At 39.0% G+C, this 23,538-nt stretch overlaps 1 protein-coding gene across 1 annotated transcript; it reads left to right on the forward strand.

The window, feature by feature from the left end:
• The first annotated feature begins 12,265 nt into the window (after window positions 1-12,265).
• On the forward strand, window positions 12,266-23,338 carry opn7a (opsin 7, group member a). Its single transcript, XM_023270449.3, has 6 exons — window positions 12,266-12,800; window positions 14,994-15,081; window positions 16,865-17,027; window positions 17,358-17,485; window positions 19,268-19,602; window positions 20,672-23,338. The coding sequence occupies exons 2-6, from the start codon at window positions 14,994-14,996 to the stop codon at window positions 21,284-21,286; spliced, it is 1,329 nt and encodes a 442-aa protein (XP_023126217.1). The 5' UTR covers window positions 12,266-12,800; the 3' UTR covers window positions 21,287-23,338.
• The last annotated feature ends 200 nt before the right edge of the window (window positions 23,339-23,538 follow it).

Here is a 23,538-nt window from a genome sequence, read left to right on the forward strand (position 1 = left end):
ACACACATACTTTACATACACAACCGTTCAAAAGTTTGGGGTGACTTGGACAATTTCATGTTTGCAATGAAAGCGCACACTTTTATTCTGGTGCTGACATAATTGCACAAGGGCTTTCTAATCACCAATTAGCCTTTTAACATGATTAGCTAACACAATGTAGCATTAGAACAAAGGAGTGATGGTTGCTGGAAATGTTCCTCTGTACCCCTATGTAGGTATTCTATTAAAAATCAGCCGTTTCCAGCTAGAATAGTCATTTACCACATTAACAATGTCTAGATTGTAATTCTGATTAATTTAATGTTATCTTCATTGAAAAAAATAACTGCTTTTCCTTCAAACATAAGGACATTTCTGAGTGACCCCAACCTTTTAATGATAGTGTACATACATTAAATACCGTATTAATTTATTTTAAAAAGAGGTTTAATCCACAACACATTTTCTTGAACTCTGTCACAATTATTATTTATGTTGCATTTTTATGCTTTTCTTGGGCTAACTTGTATGCGAGCACTTGTGCATGTGTTGCATATGCAGCCGTGCTTGTGCATGCGTAATGTAAGAAATGCTATGGAAGTCAACATGTATGATGTGTGCCGATCCTCTGCCACAGTTAATTAAGCCTACACAGGAGAATATGCACATGCAAGCCAAAGAAAAACACTGTGTATACTGATGATACACATGTTTAACACTGCACTTGAAAGATGACATGAATTTCATTCCCATGAGAGAAGGCTGGTAAAAGTTGCTCTTTCCGTTGATCAAATCAAATGCTCCTTAATAGCAGAATGTAGAAAGCCTGATGTGTATCTAGTTTTAAGCTGTTGCCATTGCCTCCTTCGGTTCTTAATACTCTGTTTCACCCTGTAAAAGCACATATTTATAAAAGAGACATAAACGTGATCTGCATATGAATGTTGTATTTACAGACAGTGAATTAATGTTAGTAATATCAACTGAGCTCTCACAGATCAGTCCTGCTGTGAGCAGCTTGAGCTCAGCGAGGCTTCGACGCTTCTGTCGCTGCTTCAATATAACAAGCTCACTCTTTTCATTGATCTCATGATCAGAGAATGTATATCTGTACATCTCTCACGCGTTCCTATTTTTCTAATTTGCATGCGGTTTAAAACTGTCATAACATGCAGTGTTGAGGATGAGGTGTTGGACTACTTGGGCTACTGTTTCTGGAAACTTGTAAGCTGAGGGTATCCTGGAATTTTAATGTAAAATTAAATATGTCATAACATTGAATTTATTCTTTTAGTGGAGGCTCCTAACTGTAACAGCACTTTATAATTTATCTTACCTGGCAAACCTTATCTTATCTAACCATAGCAAATACACTACCAGTCAAACGTTTGGACACACCTTCTCATTCAAGGGTTTTTATTTAACTATTTTATACATTGTAGATTAATACTGAATGCATCAAAACTATAAAAGAATACATATGGAATTATGTTGTAAACAAAAAACATGTTAATCTTCAGTATTAATGTACAATGTAGAAAATAATATGAATAAAAAGCATTGAATGAGAAGGTGTGTCCAAACTTTTGACTGATAGTGTACATTAATGAGACCTGTATTGTAACACTGCACAGTCTTTTTTTTTTCATGGATGTCTTACCTGCTTCTGCTCATCTACTCCTCATTAGCAGCATCCAGGCTGTGGTCCACAATCCAGGGAGATTACCAACAGTTTGTTAATGCCGCCCCACGAGAAGATGAGTCTAGACTGTAATGCCGCTGCCAAAACTTCATGGTGGTGCCTCATTGTCATTGACTGTTCAGTAAATGCAGGTTTCTTGCCAGTTCTTCCTGGCTAATTGGGATATGAGTCCACATTAATTCATGACGAAGCATCATTACTGTTCACCATAAATATCTCAGCCAAGCAAACTTAACTAGTTTCAGTTTCATTGTGACAAAATCATAGTTTAGGAAAACAATTCTGCATAATTTAAGGTCTTAACTTGAAACTGACAAACTCACGTTATTGACATGTGTGTCTTTTTTAGCCACAATGAAATAAATGTAAAAATGTAAAATCATATCTATGGGAGATTACTATCTGTTATCTTTCCCTTATTTCCCATGGCTCTGTTTATATTTTTATCTCCTAATTATCCTGCATGAGGTACAATAAATATCAAATTTAAAGTCAAACACCCACAATCAAAGAGAAGAGAGAATTCATTTTTTAAAAAATGGAAGAGTTATACAAACATATCAGATACTAAAGCTTTAAAATGTCCACGGGAGGGGATGAAACAATGATAAAGAAGACATAGGCATGAAAGATAAGAAAAAGAGAAGATTAAAATAAAAAAGGCAAACGAAGTCCATCTAACACTGCAACAGAGAATATTAATGAGTAGTTTTATTTCATTAAAGAGTAACAAATGCCTTTATAGTGATACAGGAAAAGAACACAGACATATAAACTAACTACTGGTCTCTACCATTATTGATGTTGCTATAGTCTTTACACTAAGAATCTTCATGTGATTTTGCCTCCTAAAACTATTACAATTAAAGCTGCAAGCAGCGTTGAACGGGTCCTCGCATCCTTGCTGGCCGGCGAATCCACGCATGTCCACCAGGTGGCGCTGCGACCAAAAGTGCATGTCGGCCTATGGATGCGATGAGGGCTGGACTCTGATCACAGCCGTAAAATTTCAGGCAGACTGGAGCATGTTCAGGCTACTTACAGAGCTCTTCCTGTCCATCCACCAGGTGGCGCTGCGACCGAGAGTGTATATTGGCCAATGGATGTGATCAGGGTCAGACTGTGATTCCTCATATAAAATTTCAGGCAGATCGGACCATGTACAGGCTAGTTATAGAGCTTTTCCTTCTATCCACCAGGTGGCGCTATGACTGTGGCTGTATTTCAGCATGTGAATGTCATCAGGGCGGGACTCTGATCATACATGTAAAGTTTGAGGCAGATTGGAGCATGTTTAGGGTGGTTACACAGCAGTTGATGTTTCATGGCGAAGCATCAAAGTTCAGGAGGCCGCCATGGCCACGCCCTCAGACTTTTGCGGAGCATTTTGATAACTTTTGATCACCCATGTGTGTAGTACATCCTGGCCGAATTTCATCTCTCTCGGTGTTACCCTGTTTGAGTTTATAGCTTTTGAAAATGTCTAAAAATGACCCAAAATCATCAAAACATATGACATATAATTCAAAATGGCTGACTTCCTGTTGGATTTTGGTCATGGGTGTCAATTACATTTTTGTGTGTCTTGATGAGTTACATATGTGTATGTTTTTATGTTCAGCTAATATCATTTCCTCTGGGACAATGTTTGTGGTGTTAGAAGTGGACGGTTTGTAGGGAGTTTTCAGTTGCGATACTTTTAATGCATAAATATTTGCAGTGGTGGTTTCACTGCAAGCATCTACTTGATGTCACCAGTGAAGTAAATAAAAACAGCATTTGTTGAACTTTACGCCTCTCAGTGTCTGCAGTTAGTTTAGCTGAATCAATGCAAAGATATTTCTATTTTTCTACATGACAGGAATGTCAGTGAAATCCAAATGCTAAGAATAAACAAGTGATCTGCCTGGTCACAGATCCCACTTTAATCCAAATAAAGACTTTGCAAGGAAATGAACTTGAAATATGAGCCACCAGTAAAAGTTGTGATCAGACAGAAGGGCCTGTATTTTATCTTTGGAGAAGTTTAACATGTAAGTTTGTGCAGCTGATCAGTGGTGAGGCCTGTGGATGACTGGAGATGTGTGTGGACACTTAGACGAAGCAGCAAATGTGTTGAAAATGAGTTGTCTTCTCAGAGTCTTGAAGATGTTTTGTCAGAGCTAAGAAAGAAGTAAGAGATCCTGCAGGTGATTGTTGAGTGGTGTTGAGGAATTTGAATGTAGAGGAATAGCAAAGAGATTTTGAAGATATTTAAGCCATAAGTTGTATTTTATTTGTTTGCTGTTCTCTCCCATTTGTAGTGAAAGAGAAGTGATTTTGACATGAAGAATGTGATTTGTGTGGCTTTGAAATTGTGTTAAAATGTAAAAATGAGTGATGAGGAGAAGAGTGTGACTTTTTAGTATTGTGTTTTTTAGCGTGTTCTTTAAAAGTTGTAGGTAGATTATGTTCTTTTTTTGATTTTGTGGATTGTTTTCTTTTTCTTTCAGTGTTGATGTCACCGCCTTGACGAATAGAAGAAAAGCCTGTATTTGGGTATGTAGGACCGGTAGTCCAGAGGTAGTGATGGTGGTTTGGAACCTGGAGAGTGCAGGTTCAATCCCCCACTCTGCTCAAGCTTTTTTTTCACATTTGGGCAAAATTCACCAAAAATCTTCTTGAAAGGCTCTTTGCGCTCTTTGCGCTCTTTGCGCTCTTTGCGCTCTTTGCGCTCTTTGCGCTCTTTGCCCTCTTTGCCCTCTTTGCCCTCTTTGCCCTCTTTGCCCTCTTTGCCCTCTTTGCCCTCTTTGCCCTCTTTGCCCTCTTTGCCCTCTTTGCCCTCTTTGCCCTCTTTGCCTTTTCCAGCAACTTCTTGGTTTCACAGGAACCACCCTTCAACTCCAATCCACTGACACTCCACACCACAGACCACAACCTTTCCACTCCGCTATCATCCTCCGCAAGGTTCCCAGTGGGGATTCGAACCATGACCCTCCACATGACAGACACACAACCTATGTGTGAGCTATCTTTCACACAAGGTCCTTCGTGGACTTTGTTGTAATGATGGTTGAAAGAGGTTGTCATACAGCCAAAGTATGTATATATTGTAAATAAAGCCCCCCCCCCTGGAGTGGGGAGAAATAAAGAACTTTATCTTATCTTTATCTTATCTTATCTTAAAAAGTGTCAAAAGAGCCCTGGGCTGGATTCGAACCAAAAACCTCCTGGATGAGAGGCAGATAACTTACCACTGCACTATCCTTCCTACTGGGTGTAACTGTTAGTTTTCGTAAATGATGGTACACAAAACTATTAAGGAGGTGAAGATAATAAAGGTACTAAAGTGGATTTCAACCGGGGACCTTCAACATGCCAGGCAAAAAACTTACCTCTACACCACCTGTCCTACAAGATGCTGCTCTAACTTTGCTTAAATGATGCTAGCAATTAGTACTGGAGCATCCAAAGGACACATAAAAAGTGTGAGTGGGGATTTGAACCATGGACCTTCAACATGTGAGGCACAGAACTTACCTCTGCACCACATTTCCTACAAGGTGTTGTTGTAAATTGGCTTAAATGATGGCATCAATCAGTACTGGAGCAATCAAAGGACAAATAAAAGGTGTGAGTGGAGATTTGAATCATGTGAGGTACAGAACTTACATTGTAGGTTTGTTTCTGAGACTGAATACACCCAATCTCATCTGATCTGCAAAGCTAAGCAGGGTTGGGCCTGGTTAGTATTTGGATGGGAGACTACCTGGGAATACCAGCTGCTGTAAGCTTTTTACTTCTCCTCACAACCTGAACAAGACACTGCTGGTCATTCACTAGAGACAGCTATCAACTAAAACCTCTTGGTTTCTTTATTATACACTCTATGAGGTGGATAAGCTGCAGCTCATGCTGATTTATTGCTGGTTCTGGTTGGAGCCAAAGAACAAAGGCATCACCTGTTGGAGCAGCTGATGTCCTGCAGCCTCTTCACCACAGAAAGCCTCTGACAGCTTCATTTCTTTACACTCTGACTGCAAGACACCAATCACATAGGAACATATACATGTGTGGAACAAAGAGCTGAGCTGACACTCAACATATGTTTGACCATTTATTGATAAAGACATTCAAACATGTCTAGAGATAGAACACCAACGCACGGTGTAAGAAAGGTCAGAACAGACTTCACCTGCTCAGGAAACTGAGGTCCTTCGGGGTGCAGGGAGCAATTCTGAGGACCTTTTATGGTTGTGTGGTGGTATCAGCCATCCTGTATGGAGTGGTCTGCTGGAGCAGCAGCATCACGGCTGCAGACAGGAAGAGACTAAAGAAACTGGTTAAGAAAGCAAGCTCTGTCCTGGGCTGGTGTTAGACAGGAGGATGATGACAAAGCTGTTGTCTATCATGGAGGACATCTCCCACCCCCTGCAGGAAACAGGACCATCACCAGCAGCTCCTTCAGGGACAGACTGCTTCACCCACGATGTTTGAAGGAGGTCCTTCCTTCCTGCAGCAGTCAGACTGTGTTCAATCAAGCCTGCTCCCAGTAGTTCAGATCACCCATGAAGTAACTGCAATAAAATGTAAATAAGTCAATATGTGCAATTTCACAAGGTTTTTTTTTTTTTTACAAGCATTTCTATTTCTTCTCTAAGGAGAAAGCATCTATTTATATCTGTGCACTGAGTGCTGCTTTTCTTTTTACTTGTTTTCCTATCTGCTACTGCCACACTGAAAATTTCCCCACTGCAGAATCTACCTATCCATCCATCTATCTATGGTCCATCTACCTCCGTACCTATCTATCCATCCATCCATCCATCTCTCTCATAGGTGTGGGGATTGATTCACCTGTTCTCAATCACCTTAATCCACAAAGGCCCGGTTCTTCATTCTTCCGCTCTCTGCCAGACCAGAGACTTTGAAACCAGAACCTTTCTCCTACAATTAGTCTGGTTTCCCCTTTTTGTTTTCACCTTGGTTTAGTTATCCTTTCTGTGTTGGTTTTAGTTTCATTCGTTAAATAAACTGCTTGTAATCTTTGACCTGTGTCTGCAGATGTCCTATGACACCAATGATCCCATCTGATATTTAGCATGTTTTCAATTATTGGTCCCATTTCTTAAAATAAAAAAAAAAAAAAAAAAAGCCCGCTGAAATCTGATCAGATAAATGAATGTGAAACTACTTTGGGTCTGCTGCAGCTGCCTCCCTCTGATCTTGTTCCTGCCCACAGCACAATCTGATCAGTGAAACACTGAAGGACAACTTCAGCATGTAAAACATAAATAAGCAAAGGCTGCAACTCGTGATTATTTTAATTTTAACTTAACTTTATGTGCTGTTCAAAAACTTTATTTTTTCTGCAAATGTGTAGTGATTCCAAATCTTGGTTATTGATCTCCTTGATTACAAAAAAAATCTGTATCGACCCGGAAAAAAAACAAACATGTCAGGCACCCTATGATGTTAACTGTTTGCCTGAATGTTTTTATTTAAAATCCTCAGTAATAACCTTTGACTGGTTGCTCATAACCCTGTAAAACTCACTGCTGCAAAAATACAACATCAGCTTATTTTTTAATTACTATTTTCTATTATATATATCTGAAATAAACCCTAATCTGGGGTCTGACAGCAGCGTGAGGTCAAAGAAGCTGCCATCAGCTGCTGCACTTCTGTCCGTCCAGCAGATGGAGCCATGGAGCTGCAGTGAAGTGAAGAGCAGCACAGGGCAACCACCACTTCCATCCACTGACGCATTCAATTTGACTGACGCTAATGTTTTATTGACTTCCAACCACTAAACCAATAAAAGCTGCAAGCAGCGTTGGACAGGTCCTCGCATCCGAGCGGCCCAACTGGCCCACGCATATCCACCAGGAGGCGCTGCAACTGAGAGTAAAGTTTCAGGCAGATTGGAACATGTACAGGCTACTTACACAGCACTTCCTGTTTCATGGCGAGAAATCCAAAATGGCCGCCAAGTGGTGCAAAGATGTGATTAGGGCCGGACTCTGATCATACATGTAAAATTTCAGGTAGATTGGAGCATGTACAGCTGAGTTAGACACCACTTCCTGTTTCATGGCGAAGGATCAATATTTCTGGGGGTCGCCATGGCCACGCCCTTTGACTTTTGCAGAGCATTTTGATAACTTTTTATCAGGTTGGGCTGTTGCATATACTGGCCAAATTTGGCATCTCTCGGACTTACCCTCACGGAGTTATTAATCTCAAAAAATTTACAGCTAATTCAAGATGGCCGACTTCCTGTTGGATTTACAGTATGGCCGTGATTGACTTTTTTGGGTTTCCTGATGTGCTGAATATGCATACAAAATTTTGTAGCTGTAGATGAAACGTCGTGCAAGTTGGCCTAATGACCAAATTTTCAATTTTCCAGGGGGCGCTATGGAGCCATTTTCCCACACACATGTGCAACTCCCCTAAAATATCAAATTTTTCGCCAGTCCTGATGAGCATGCCAAGTTTGACGCATTTTGGGGTATGATAAGGCCGCCAAAAATGCAATTCAAAAAGCGGGAAAAGAAAGTATAATAATAAACCCTCGGGTTTCAATAGGGTCTTCGCACCATTCGGTGCTCGGACCCTAATAAATAATTCCTTGCATTCCAATAGGGTCTTCGCACCATTCGGTGCTCGGACCCTAATAATAAACCCTAGCATTTCAATAGAGTCTTCGCACCATTCGGTGCTCGGACCCTCTGCTGAACACCTCAATATGTGAGGTAATAAAATAAAGTTTACCTGACTCCCAATGCAGTGATGGCTTCTAGAGGAAATCATACAAGGTGTTGATGAGCTGTAGGACAACTACAGTCAGAGTTGTTATTGTTTTCCCTCTCTTTTTTTCCCCCTCTTTACTGCTTAAGAGCAATTAGAGGACAAATGTACTCCTCTGGTAATTTACTTCAAACAAAACTAATCTTCAAGAGACAAAAGTATTATTTGATAATCAGAATTCACAAAGTGGCACGTAAATGTCATTCATAATTATAGCAAACCACAGCAACAAGCTATTCCTGCACAGCTACAACAGCTTCATGAATACTTACTCGATCCTAATGATAAACACTTCAAAATCACTGAAGCCAGACAGGAAATACTCCTGCATGACATAAATAATTCCCAAAATAATGTATTTTTTCTCTACTTATACTATCTGTTAACTGCAGCTTCCTTTTTACTTTGTGCACATGAGAGTGTTGTGTGTCCTTTCGTCTCCCTCCCAGCAAAAACAAAGAGCATTTCCCAAAATATCTCTTCCAGCCCTTCTGGGCGATGCTTAAACACATTTTGGTAGTTACAATAGAAAGACAGCATATTGTTGTGGAGGTAAGAGAGACTCTCCTGTACTCATAATGAAACGCACACTTCATTTAGCATCTGTTCTGCAGAGTTTAATGATACCAGATGATCTTCATTAGCAGAAGGTATTAGTCCAGTTGTTGTGATATTATAATGTTCAAATTTCCATTTTGTATGAGGACTTCAAGGAGCTCTGGTCTATGCTTGCTTAATCCCATCAGTTAGTGATGATCGTGTGACACAATAAAGGAACAGATCAAGTAGTGAGACTGTTTTCTTAAAGTCAAGAATGAACCTCAACAGAGAAACACAGCTGATTCCAATATCACAATATAGATCAGATGCTAAGTGAACTTTTATCACGTAGCTAAAATTGAAACATACAGAATGAAATGGGGCAAACATCTACATCACTGCAAGTCAGTAACTCTTCATTCCTCATAAAAATGTACTATTCTACCTAAATGAAACACTACATGCCGTCACAATGTTTCCAGTAAAACTGTTTTAGAAAAAGCATAATTAATATTCTTCAAAGTCCTTTGTGGACATGACTATGAAGGCAGGCTGCAGCTTTTTCTCATGAGGGAAAGTTTCTGCTAAACGCTTGTTCTGTCTTCCCAGCAGACCACTTTGATGTCCACGCTGTGTTTTATCTTATTGTGGACATTCATTTCTCCCTACCCTCGTGTTGCCATCACAATTAATTCTAGAACAACACGATTACACCTTGCATGGAGCTTTCATCTCCAGCTTTGGTTCAATTTGTTCCAGCCACAATCTTGGCTTGTGTGTGTGTGAATACATGCATGTGAGGAAGAGGAAGGAGAGCAAGTGGCATTCGAGGCAATTTTTTCACTGAGCACAACTCTTTTGAAGATAATTCCTCCCGGCCTTCAAGGTGTGACAAACTGGATTGTTTCCCTTTTCTGCATTTTCTGAGACAAATTCAAAATTAATTTTTTAAATGCCACCGCATGGGCTTCTAACCCACGGTGGTTGGTTTATTTTGATACTGAGTTCTAATTAAAAGCTGCACCTCCTTACTGCAATGGGTAAATAATTCTCTTGAAATCATTTTTACCAGGTTGCCTAAAAGAGATACATTGCTGAAACAATAAAGATTCCGATTTAACCATTTCAACCTCAAGAACCAAGTTCTTTATTACTGACTTGTGTGGAAGAGGACTCAAGGAATTTCAATTTAAATAACAGTAAAGATTGCAAAACAATCCAGAGAATTAGATATTACACAATGTCACGCTGAATAATAATAGAACGTGGTGAAAGGTAAAATATATAAATAAAGAAATGTAGAGTGTAGTGCAAAGGTATTTGGGCATTCATACATTTCTGCTGCTTGGGCTCTGTGCTCCAGGACATGGGACTTGAAAGGGAATGATAACTGTAAGGTGACTTTCAGCTTTGATTTGAGAGAGTTCTCTGCAGCGGGTGAAGAGTAGCTCTCTTTTTGTGTCCTGACCTGTTTGAAAATGATGGGGACGGTGTGTTTAAAAGGGTTATGAATGCTGCGCTATATGTGACCAATGAAAACCCTCCAGAGCTCTTGAAGCTGAAGGTCGGCACTTTAACCGTGCTGACGTGTTTCATTTTGAATCCAAAATCCAGCAGCACATAGATAGAACAACAGAAATGTTAACACTGTCCACTGTAGTGTGATAAATGTTATGCTAAAATTAACTGATACTATATATTCCAACCCAGAAAATGAATGTCATTCATGTTTCCATTTTATTTATGTTCATAAACCGTGTAGTTCTGATGTGTGTTTATTTCTGCTGTCATATTACAAGTAGCATCAATCAGCGGATCCATAAATGATCTGTTGTGTATCTGATACTGGAGGACTATATCAGGAAACTTATTTAAGATTGCTGTCTTCCATCCTGCATTCAGATGTATGCATTAACCACAGCTGATACTGTATCAGCAGTAAATAAAAGTATAGCATCTGGAGTATTTAGGGTTTGTGTTGGAGGGACTGCTGGGGGCTGTTCATAAAACTGCATTCACTATAGCATGTATTTCAAGATCAATGACAGTAAATGTTGCATTTATTTAGAATAAGCAAACCCAAGATGCACTTTGTACATGGGGGCTTTTTTTGGTTTTGTGTTTAATTGACAGCCTATAGCAATAGCCCTACATGTAGTCAGATGTGTAGCAAAAATTCTTTAGCATTTTACAATGATGGATTTTTTTCCATTTATGTTTAAAAATTCTTCTCATAAACTACTGCACCTGTTTCATTATGCTCCTTGTGCAAAGTTGACAGTATTTCTTTTCCAGTGTGATTTTCAGTCTTGCTGTTCAATTAGTTCATTGTGAAAGCCTAAAAAAAACATTGCAATGTTCTGCACTTCTGTGTTGAAAAGACTTTCATGATGTCCTTGTGAGATAAAATCTAGTCTTATACTATGAGGCACAGTAAGACGAATATCACAGTTTAACCCTTAGATGCAGGAGTGATTTAACCCAACACTCTTACATAAGTGGGTCAGAAGTGACCCATATAAGAATCAATGTGTTTTTGTGCCGTTTTTTGTTGTCATTTTGGTTAAGAATAATCATTTGTATTATTGTTTGTATTGCTTTTTTTGTCCACACAATGATTTCATGTTTGAAATAGTTTATTTTTCACTTTATTATAGATTTTGAACATTTTGATAATTGAAAAAGAAGAATATTACACAGAACAGCAATAGAAGAAAGTCAACCTTCATTTTGTTGACATTTTTCCACTCTTTTCCTCCAGCTGTTGCTACTCTCCATCCCTCATCACCTGTTGTATGATAGTATCAGTGATTAGAGGTTAGCGTAGTAATACAAACATTACAATTTCTTTAAAGGTACAAAAGGTAAGTTAAAGATTTAAATGGAATTATATCAAAAACATGTTTTTGAGGAATAGCTGGAAAATGAAATGATAAAAACTTTTCATTACAAAGATATTGCAAGAAAACGACCTCAACAGGTCGTTTTTGACCCACATATGCAGCTAAAGGTAAAGAAAGGAAACCAAGAATTACTTCCCATCCCAGTGTGTGCCTCTCATGTGTAATATCAGCATACATGAGGGTCACCAAAATGACCATTTTTTCTGAAGTATGACTGAGTCAACTTGTTATGTTTGAAAATCCCAGAAGATCTTGTTTCAGTAGCCTGAGGGAATCTTTAGAGGATTCTCAGAAGGCCACTTAAAAATCTCTCTTTCTATTTAAAAAAAAAAAAAAAAACAAAAAAAAAAACCTCATTCTGTCTGGGGAACTTTTGCATTAGAAAGAACCCTTGAGAAATCTTGGAAACACCGTCAGAACAACAACATGCATTGGGACTCTTACTCTCTGCGTCACTGACTTAATCACTCTCTTTGTTTATTTTTATTTGAAATTCATTTTTGGAGATGATGGATGTTCACCTGGAGCATCATGAACTGCAGTGCCTCCCTCCTCGGAGAATGTCCTGCTTACGTGGGTGTGAATTCACTCGTAATTGACGTCATGAATTGATCCGAACAGCTTGCAGTGTGGAGATCTGACGCTGCAGCTCGTTCTAGTGAAGCCTGCTGCTTCTCTGACCACTAACACATCCAGTAACATCCAGGCAGCGTGCTGCGCTCTCTGCTGCTGCTCCTCCTCAACACCTCTGAGATACTGGGTGGCGCCAGCAGCAGCCACTAAGGGGAAGGTTAAGAAAGGCATTTTTTTTTGGAAAATACAGGCACTTTGATTGGCTCAAGCAGCAGTGGACGTGGATTTAGGTAAATCTATGCGCAAAGGTAAGACAGTTTTATTTGTTTTTAGATATGACAAAATGGTGTTGTGTTAATTTGGGTCCCGTGTGTGACACAGTTTGCTGAAATGTGTGGGGAAGTGCTGGTCATGAGAAATACCAAACCTGATAGGATTTTCTTCAGAAAGGTCTGGTTCACATGCTGTCCTTTTGCACCCATGCCAATGCTCTCTACCTTTGGAAAGCTATCGTACGCAAACTTTTGCTTGAAATACGGAACAGGAGATTGTAAATTACTCAAGAAAAATTTACTGGTTTTGAAAATTATTTGAAAGTGAAACTATTATCTCAATTTCGAAAAGCTGACACCTTAGTTTTGCTAACTGTAGCTACAAGCGGTCTGCTTTAACGTGCGCATCCTGTCCAAGCGCCTCTACTCGTTCTCTGCTTGCTGAGAGCGGACAGAAGGTGGCTAACACAAGCTGTGCCTTCTTCCTATACGAGTTCAATGTGTTGAAGTCGTTTGACTAAAGCGCTCAAACATCCAGGTGGATGTAACCGTGCTCACAGCTTCTTGGAGCCGGTAAAGCGTGCGTAACAGCGCGTCTGGATGAGTTTTTGCGCCTATACGCACGAAGGGAGACTGTAATTGCTGCTGAAAATTAAATGACCAAGTACAACTGTGCAACTTCGCACTAATCTAATGGTTCCTCAGACAGATCTGTGGTTTTATCATGTGTTCTGTAGGCACATGTTTAATTCTGCTTTGGATCCACACGCTTTGTTTTTACCACAAAGTGTTCGGATGTGTTTTATTCACCACCTCGCTCTTTCTTGGACATGAACCCAACAACCAATGACAACAATCTTCCTTTGTCTCATGGCCGTGCATGTGTGCTTCTGCATTCTGTTACTAACCAATCAGTGACAGATTAAGCCAGATAATGTACAGGTTGGAGAGGTACCAACAGTGCACATGTTCACACCTCTAACGTCTCTAACAGGGTTTTGCATTTTTTTCCTCCATCTGACACCATTATTATAATAAGATCTAAAGACATAGTTTGTCTCTGTAAGAAGGAGATACTCCATAAAAGCAGTGGCAAAACTGATGTTAACAGTTGGTGATGGCTGTCTCCGAACTGGGCAACACTGTGGACAGGTAAAACTGCAACAGGTGGACAGAAGCAGTTCGAAAGTAGGTGAGAAAGATGAAATCATGTATACACAATAGTGAAAGTAGGGGAGAATTGACCAATTACAAAACCTACTGCTCATTAAAGAGAAAAAAATAGTTTTGAACACCTGTAACTGACACCTCAGTCAATGTTTCATGTTCAGCTACTCCAAGTAAACTTCTTTGATACTGAGACAGGACAGCATCCATTATAAATGAGAATTTTCTGGATGGTTGGGGGACATTTTGTTGCATTGTAAGAAATAAAACCGGCCCATATTTCAGTAATACCATGATAAACACATTAGCATTTGAGCAGTTCCTGCTCATCTGTCATGTGTAATTCAGAGTGTGGAGTGTCGAAGTGTTTTGTTGGTCTGGAAATACAAATATCCAGAAAAATATGGTTTCTACACTGTTGAGAGTGAAATGAATAGACACCAATTATGTGTATCTGTGTATGAACATAATTACAGTTGGTGGCACATTATTATTAGTACAGATGTCTGTTAATCTCTAATGCTGGGGCTTGGAGAACAATGCAGATGGTTCTGCATTGTGGTCTGATCACAGTTGCATGTGAGGATGTGTTTGAGGTGCGTTTCTTTGTTACCTATTATTAAACCACGTTTACTGACCCTCATGTCATCCATTGATTAAAGCCTGTCAGTCACTATCTGACTTTGCTTGCTGAAGCAGAATGAAAAAGTGAAAACTGAGAGTGCTGATGACTCCAGTATCTTGCAAACATTTTGATATATCAGTCTCCTCTCCGTTAGTGGTGGTTGGAAGCAGCAATCTTCACACAATTAATACAGTCATTCACTAAACTCTCTTCTATGACTCCCCTCTGACAAAACTCTATTAAAATTAGAAATCTGCATTTCCTGATCACTTTTACGTGTGTAAATGCATGAATTTCAGAGCTGAAAAAGCTTTTTGATAAGAAACCCAAAGACGACACAATCTGAAATTTTTAAACCCTAGACATAAAAGGTTTTAAAGCTAATATAATCTGGGCTTGTACAATTGCTGAAACATTGCTCTTCAAACTGTTTTCAGATGGGTCTGCTGACTGAAGACATTGCATTTCACTCCAACATACCTGTGCCGCTGGACATAACTGTGGCTGTGATCTACTCAGTTTTTGGTGAGTTGAGTCTGCAGAAATGGAAATCCATTTTTTTGTATTATTATTCCTGAACAGACGAACAGTTGAGTTAAGCTCAATGGTCAGCTCAAGTTGAAATTATTAACACGATGAATGAAAACAGCACAACGTAAAGCCTTGCAACTTCATTTTTGTTTTATAACTGTTCTGTATTCCACTTTCACCTGTATGTAACACCTACTGTATACATCTGTCATTTCTGTCTGTATTTACCATGTATATGTATTTTATTAGTACCTGTATATAAGCAGCCGTTCATGTATTATCTGTGCTTCTGACACAACAACATAAGGAGTCTCTCATAATGAATTCTATGGCTGTGCCACATATTGAAAAAATCATGGCCAGGTTAACTTTCATCTCAGTCTTTGATCTCGGCAGCATTACTGGTGAATCGCAACAGTTAATGCATTCATGGGCTACACACTATCAGAAAGAAACCAGAAAGACACAGTTATGCTATGAGGTTTATTTTATGGCTATATTAACTTTTCTTTACTTCTTTACTACTTTCTATATTCCCTATTTTTAAAAAGTTTGCTTTGAGGGACTAATTTATTCTGATTTGGTTTCGACTGAGTGTTCTGTTTTATGGAGTTTTTGCAGCAACTTCTGTGGTGATCAGCAAAACAATTAAACTTGTAACCTGAATTTAAGGAGCGAGTGAAATTGCAGTGCTTCATTCACATTAAGTATTGGTAGTTAAATATGCATAGGCTGTACATAGACTGTTGATACCACCACAAAATGTTTGGTTGTTAATGGTGTTTCTTCTCTCTGACTCTTAAAACCTGATCTTTACCTTCACTCAGTATGCTTTTTTTTAAAAAAAGAGTGTGTTTTTCTGCTGCAAAACATACTTAAAAATATGAATGTCGTTATGTTTGCCCTGATCTCTCAGATGTCTGCAATAAAACGCGTATGTCCACTTCCCTAAATGAATTAAGAGTATGTAGATCATTAAAGGCAGGTGTTGACATAAAGGTATGGAGTCTGATTTTATATCCATGCTATCAGTGGAGGACTAACAGATATAATGCTACCAGACTGATTCAGCTGCCATTGTTTCAGTTCAGTATGTCACCTTGGTCCTTAGTTGTAGGATTATGCTGTAGCCTGTCACTGTGTGTATCACTTAGTTCTGTATTTACAAAAAGATTTATATAAAAAAAAACTGACATTAGGATGAAAATATAAATAAAGTGTAGCATTTCTGTTCTGTATTCTGAATTAATTACATGCATATTTTATGTATTTTCATTGCATAGCGCATCTTAGCATGACATAAAGTACAGCTATCTTTCTGTTTGCTGTCTTTGGCCTCATGAAATGAAACTGCAGGGCCAAAACACACATCCATTTAAAGATGTCTGCATTTTATCTCAAACTAAGTTTAACAATATATGCTTTTTAAAAAACATCCTAGAGAGAGAAGAGAGACTACAGCCAGCAACCGGTACAATTAACTCAGTATTGAGACTGGAAGCCTGGAGAAACAGCTAGTCTATCAGTCTGAAGGCAACAAAATCCACCTACTGCTTTGGATTTTGGTGCTAATGGTTGACTAATGCCATACTTTATATTCACTGGACAGATGAGACAGTGATATCTGCTGTATCATATTTACCCAAATGTTTCACTTGCTTTAAATAGACAGAAAGATGATGAATTCTGAAATTCCCTGACATTATCACCTCAGTATTCTGCCACACAGTCAGCACTCACTCACACCTGGGGGTTTCTGTCTGTTTTATATTTGCAGGAATCTGTTCCCTGTTTGGCAACAGCACTCTGCTATACATCTCCTACAAGAAAAAGCACCTCCTGAAGCCTGCCGAGTACTTCATCATCAACCTCGCCGTTAGTGACTTGGGCTTGACTCTGTCCCTTTACCCCATGGCTATAACTTCAAGCTTCTACCACCGGTACTAAACCTGGCACCTACTGCAGCATTAACCGAAAGACAAAGCGGTTGTTCTGACCACTACAGACGCGATGCTTTCAAGTGACACATGCTAGAGAGCAGAATCTTTATAGGTGTAGCTTTAAAATCAGGCTCCCGTTGATATTTCACGGTTCATTTAATGACACGGTTGGTTGGCTGTATGATTGCCTGTGAGTTCACAGATATGGAGTGTCGTGCTCAAGCTGCTCTCCTTTCCCCCCTCTTTCACCTTCTCCTTCATTGATCTCTCCTCTCTGTCTCTGTTCTCTGCTCTCTCCTTTTTCTCACACCCCCTCGCCCTCCCACACAGGTGGCTCTATGGGAAAACCGTGTGCTCCATATACGCATTTTGCGGCATGCTGTTTGGCATCTGCAGTCTGACCACTCTAACCCTGCTAAGCGTGGTGTGCTGTGTTAAAGTATGTTATCCGCTCTACGGTAAGTCTTCAAAGAGGCTATTTTTGCTCAGTGAAATGACAGGATTAACCATCACAACCCAAAATGGCTGATTGTTGATTTATCTGTGGGAAAAAAAAACCTTAAATGATAATCCCTCTGTGAAGCACTGTGCATTAGCCTCTCTTTGATGACTGACAAGTCAAGTGGCTGCACTCAATAAGTGTTACTTGTGATGTTGTTTAATGCAGTGCAATTGGGTCTTCTTGGCTTTAAGAAAGTGTATTTTCCCTTCAGTGTCAGAAGAGTGTCTCTACTCAGCACTTAAACACCACTACTTTTAAAATCAAACTTATTTACATTTTTTTTCAGCCACTTAATCAAGCATTGCCGATTTTCTTTTTAAATGTGAGGCTGCAAACAGATAGATTCTCTTTAATTGCATTCATTTTGTAATATCTCAGCCTGCATGAATGCTGAATCAATCCCTGATGCATTCCTGTGATGCAACATAACTCATTCAATAATCACCACCGGAGCATCTTATTTTTTGCTGCAGGCTAATGAGGCAGACAACTAGAGTTTTATTCCCTGTACCTCAGCTAGCTTGACAATTATCAATCCATAAAATTACCGCATGTTCCTTCAGCATTCCAGCAAAATGGAAACAACTGCCAACCAGCCTCTCATTGCAGTTAAAATGAGAGGGTCTGTGGCTGATCTCCACATGAGCAGACACCTTTAGATTGTAGCTAATGTCTGGAAAAACTGGAAAATGCACAGGCTCCAGCAGTAAACGCTCTTTTATGGGGTATTTCAAGTCACTCTTTTGGGGTAAGAGGATTCTGTTCTCACCAACTTCACCACGGTGGAAAACCATTTGTCATGGCCAGCTAGTCTCCTGGAGGGAGAATCCATATTCCTGCAAGATGCTCCTACAAAGCCTTCTTTACCAAAGTTAAAACATATGGATAAGCATGTATGACATGCATGCTGCCCGAGAAGCTATTAGTTGCAACCCACTTCCATCTAGAATTGTGACCTCTATCATTCATACAACACATTCTTCCATCTGAGGTCAATGATAACCAGTCGGCTGAGAACACTTCCAAGGTTGAGTTTGTAGTGTTTGTGCTGTTGGTGTCTGTTCAAGGACAAGGCGGTGAATGGGGGCCACACACATCAGCGCTGCAACAGCTTCATTCAGTTCTCAAGAAACACATTCAGTTCAGGATAGACAATGAGGCGACTGTGGTCTTCATCAACCATCATGTAAGCTTATGCTTCCATGAGTTACACAAGCTGGAATGACGCAAATCTTCTCTTTTTGAAAGGGAAACTTTCCCTTGAGTGAGTCTAGATGCAGTTCAAAGAGATGATGTAAGACTTCTTTGGCATCACATTCAGCTGTATAGATTTCCTTTGCGTGATTCCTGCAACTGTGTTCAGAGTGAAGGAAATTTGTTTGACTGTAGCAGGTAGAAGGTTTTGTCACAGATACAGTGATGGCCTGCCATTCAGCATTGTCATAAAAGCATCAAACTGAGGCTGACTAGTTTTAATGAACTGCTGGGAAAAGCATTGACACCTTTGACTTCACATGTGGAGAAACGATACCCCTAGATGCTAGATGATGGAGGGGCGTTCACATTTTGAAGTATCTCTCTAATGCTACTTAGAGACTTATCAATTTGCCAAAACCATTCATCATCATCATTTAATACATAAAATGTGACATTTCAAAGGCAAGTCATTAAGTAATATCTGTGCCAAAATCATTCAAATGCATGAATAATGATATATTATCTTGCTCTATTTTCACAGGAAACAGGTTTAACTCTGTCCACGGCTGCCTGCTCATTGCCTGTGCTTGGGTCTATGCCCTGTTGTTTGCCTGTTCCCCCCTGGCCCACTGGGGGGAGTACGGACCAGAGCCTTATGGCACCGCCTGTTGCATTGACTGGCGCCTGTCCAATGAGCACACCACTGCACGCTCTTACACTGTGGCGCTGTTCATCTTCTGCTACATCCTTCCGTGCTGCGTGATTTTAGCGTCCTACACAGGCATTCTGGTCACTGTACAGGCGTCCCGCAAGACCATGGAGCAGCATTCATCAAGGCAGACACACATGAGCAGCATCCAGATTATAATTGTTAAGGTAAGATGAAAATCTGACGGCAACAACTGACTACTTTTGCAGCCTCCTTCACTCTCTCAACCTCTGAATTTCATGCTATATGCACACTTGCCCTCTGCATTTGTGTTTCCATATGTTCACACCACGTAGGAGGCTTACTAGCACTATTTCAAATACATCTAGGATATACAGTACCACACGCACACACACACACACACACACACACAATGCTCATATCTGTGATTAATTCTGTTTTATGCTGCCAATCTGTGACCTAACTTCAAAACAAATGAAAAAACGGAGAACCAATTAGTGTGAAAAACACATTGTATAGATTGTATGGCTATGTGGCTAATGGGAAGACAGGGTATCATGGCAACACATATTAAAGCATTTCCTTATAGACGAGTCCTTCAAACAGTTCCTCGCACCTCCATTTGTTGAAGAAATTGGCAGTGACCTCAATAGATCCTCCCTGTGATGCAGCTTCTCATTAGTCGGCCCTAGATGCACTTTGATGGATGAGAAGCTATTGCTGCATTTGCTGGTAGCTCATCACATACTCTTCTTCATAAGAATGCTTCATATTCATTAGGAAAAGACACAAAAGTGTTGAATTTGAAGAAATAAATTCTTAAATTCAGCAGTTATCCAGTGTTTTTAAAAGACAAGCCTGATATTCCACTATTTATTGTCCTTAAAACACATGAAGAGACAAATCCAGGAGTGAATTAATCATAAGTTTTCCATAAAAACACTGTTAAAGCTTGCACGTGACATTTCTTCATGACCATAAACTGTAATATTTTTCCATAAACTGTAACGTATGGCTGTTTAAAGAGGTTACTTGGCCTTTTTTTTTTTTTTAAATGCAAAGGTATGTGTTGATTGTTTAATTTTAAAAATTGCCATCTTCAGTAGAAACAAGCAGGCTTGGGCTTCACTGATGTACAAGTAACACATTGGTGCTGTTGGTCTAATGATGAGATCTGAAGAAACATTGAATAACACCAGGCTTATCATTTGATTACAGTGTTTTTTATAGTTATATCAATTACACTAATCTTTTCTGGTCTTGTTTTTCTACAAGCTAAGTGTAGCTGTCTGCATTGGTTTCTTTGCTGCATGGAGTCCATATGCTGTGGTGTCCATGTGGGCTGCCTTTGGACACGTTGAAAACATCCCTCCTCTGGCATTCGCCATGCCAGCCATGTTTGCCAAGTCCTCCACCATCTATAACCCCATCATCTACCTGACGCTAAGACCGAACTTCCGCAGGATAATGTGCAGGGACATAGGTACACTATGCCATGCCTGTCTGAGGGGCTGCCTCTGCCAGCGGTGCTCCACAAAGTGCTCCTCAAAGCAAAAGATCAGGGTCAGACTTCGTACAGTCCACAGACAGACCAACCGCTTCCCGTCAGCCAACTCCTCTGCTCAGCCACCTCCTGTAGCATTTAAGGACCATGACTGTGAGAAGTGCAAGGACGCCTTTGAATGCTTCAGCCACTACCCTCAAATGTGTGGCGTCACTAACCTGGCTACCAGTGGAGACCTGTCAAAGGATCAACACACTCCAGTTTCCCAAATACAAAAGCTGGAGGCTGAAGCTCTGCACGCCAAAGCAAAAAGGACTTCAGAAACAGACAACTTCCATATTAATTTAGAGATGGTTCCAGGGCAGGCTAAAGTGGCTTGGCCATGATATTTGTTTATTTCTATGTATAATATAATTTCATATGTAAAATATAATATTAATATTTAAAATATAATAATTTATATAATTTACAGAATATTTCTTAACATTTTTGCAGGTTGTTTTCTTTAAAATGTGCAATTACTTTATTTATATTGCGGGAAATCTTGTTCAGGAATTAATAATATACTGCCTTAGTGTTTGGGCAGCAACCATGTAATATATTTATGCATCTCGTCTTTTCTCTTCTTCTCCAAATGCCAGATGTGCATTTCTTTGGCTAATTTGACAGAAGACAGAATGGCAGCTTTATCTGGAAGGGTACATTTAATTTTCAGCTCCCTTCGTTTTTAAGTGAGTTGTCAAATACTTGCACATCTAATCTGCACTTACGCTATGTTAGTTTATGTTATGTATGTTGTATATATAGTGTGTATACTTCACCTCCTTAATTTCTAGTTGTGTTTTCTTGCTTTTCTTACTGTCACTTTCCTGCTGTGATGTTGCAAATATACCCTTGTGGGACCGATAAAGGATATTCTATTCTATTCTACTGACAATAAGTTTGCAAAGTGTAAACATCCCAATATTTTTTATTATTTGCACTTAATCCATCTCTGAAATTAAATTTTAGACTTGTTTTTGAAGCTTGATTCATTTAAACCAAACCAAAAGAAACAAAAAAGATGAACTGATTTTTTTTAAAATTTTTTTTTACCAAGTGAATTAATTTGAAATTTGAAAATTAAATTATTCTACTGACTCAAACACATCCTCAAGCTCATTTGGAAGAAAGTGATTCCAGCTTCATCAAATTAAATGGAAAAAAACAAAACAAAAACAAACTGTGAATATTAAAAAAAATAGATTTTGAGGTTTGGAGTGTTTTTCATCGATTCACATGTCCATTGCTCATTTTTGACTATTTGCTAAAAGTTCATAATATAGTAAATGTATATTTCTAGTGCTGATTCCATGGCTAATGCTACCCTTAAATGAAAGCTGGCATTCTGCACTTCTAATATATTTCTGATGAACGCTGTGCAAACAATTGCAGGCCTTATTAACTACTTAATATTATTTTTAATAGACATTTGCTGCTGGTATGTCTTTAATTGTTTTTAAAATGTTCTTTTAATTATTTTTTGATGTATGGCAGTCACTTCTATTATGTCGCCATATTAAAGTTGTATTTATTTTGATTGAATTTACTATATAATTGATACAGTGCTGTAGTAATCTTGAGTTTGAATGATGACTTTGTTGTGAAAGGAGCATAACATGTATTCTGTGATTTCTAAAGTAAATAGTGAAGACTTTGGATGTTTGTGACAGCAACACATCCATATATAGTCGTGAGAACTACAAACCACCTCATTTCAGTAACATTTCCTATAAAATGCCAGTCCAAGTATTGTTTACACTTGAAAACTGCAGGTATATAGTTATAGATGGTGCTTTATCAGCTATCTATGAACACACTGTGCATAAAAATACTTTTAACACATGGTACAGTTCTGTCTATATGCATTGCACAATCTTCAAGTCAGCTGTTATCATGTTCACAATGGAATGCAATTGACTGCCAAACAATATAATGTATATTTATGTCACTACAACAGATGGAAAGCGAAGAAAGAAAAACAAAAAAACTCACACAAGCCAAATAATGCTTCTGTAGATATTCATAGTTTGTTAATTGGTGTTGAAAATCTATTAAGTTAATGTCATCTGTAATTGTGTGTAAATCCATTTTGTAAAGAAAACGTGGCTAGAATGGGATCTGGGTAATTACATTTCAAGCCATTGTTTGAATTTCTCAGCTGGTCACAGAAATGTTTCTCTCAAATAAGCTGATCCCAAGAGTCTACATCTATTTCATCTAAATAAAATATTGTTGTTTTACATTACACGTTTGTGTCGCACGTCTTATGTTGCAAAGTCTGTTCCTTTTGATGAATAATCATACTTAATTAAATGTTGTCTGTTGATCCACAGGGTGAATTTTAAACACCACCATTTAATCTGATTAATAAAATGGATGTAATCACTGTTAACAAAGTTGAAATCCTTCCTTGATGTTCTAGAGCCTTATCATAAATCCGGCATGGAATGAAGGGATTAATATTCCTGTTTAGTTAAGACATTGCTAAACTCACCAGGTAAGAAATGTTGAATTTGCAAAAGCACCATATCATCACATCAGTCATAAAGGTCCATTAATATGTTATTTTTAACAGTATTTCTGTTTCGAGTTGTAC

This window comes from Amphiprion ocellaris, chromosome 10 (assembly GCF_022539595.1).
Source record: "Amphiprion ocellaris isolate individual 3 ecotype Okinawa chromosome 10, ASM2253959v1, whole genome shotgun sequence".
Taxonomy (NCBI): domain Eukaryota; kingdom Metazoa; phylum Chordata; class Actinopteri; family Pomacentridae; genus Amphiprion; species Amphiprion ocellaris.

Coding starts and splice junctions, on each gene's coding strand:
- opn7a (XM_023270449.3), top strand. CDS start 14,994: ATGGGTCTGCTGACTGAAGACATTGCATTTCACTCCAACATACCTGTG. Junction 15,082..16,864: donor TGTGATCTACTCAGTTTTTG/GTGAGTTGAGTC, acceptor TTATATTTGCAG/GAATCTGTTCCCTGTTTGGC. Junction 17,028..17,357: donor ACTTCAAGCTTCTACCACCG/GTACTAAACCTG, acceptor CCTCCCACACAG/GTGGCTCTATGGGAAAACCG.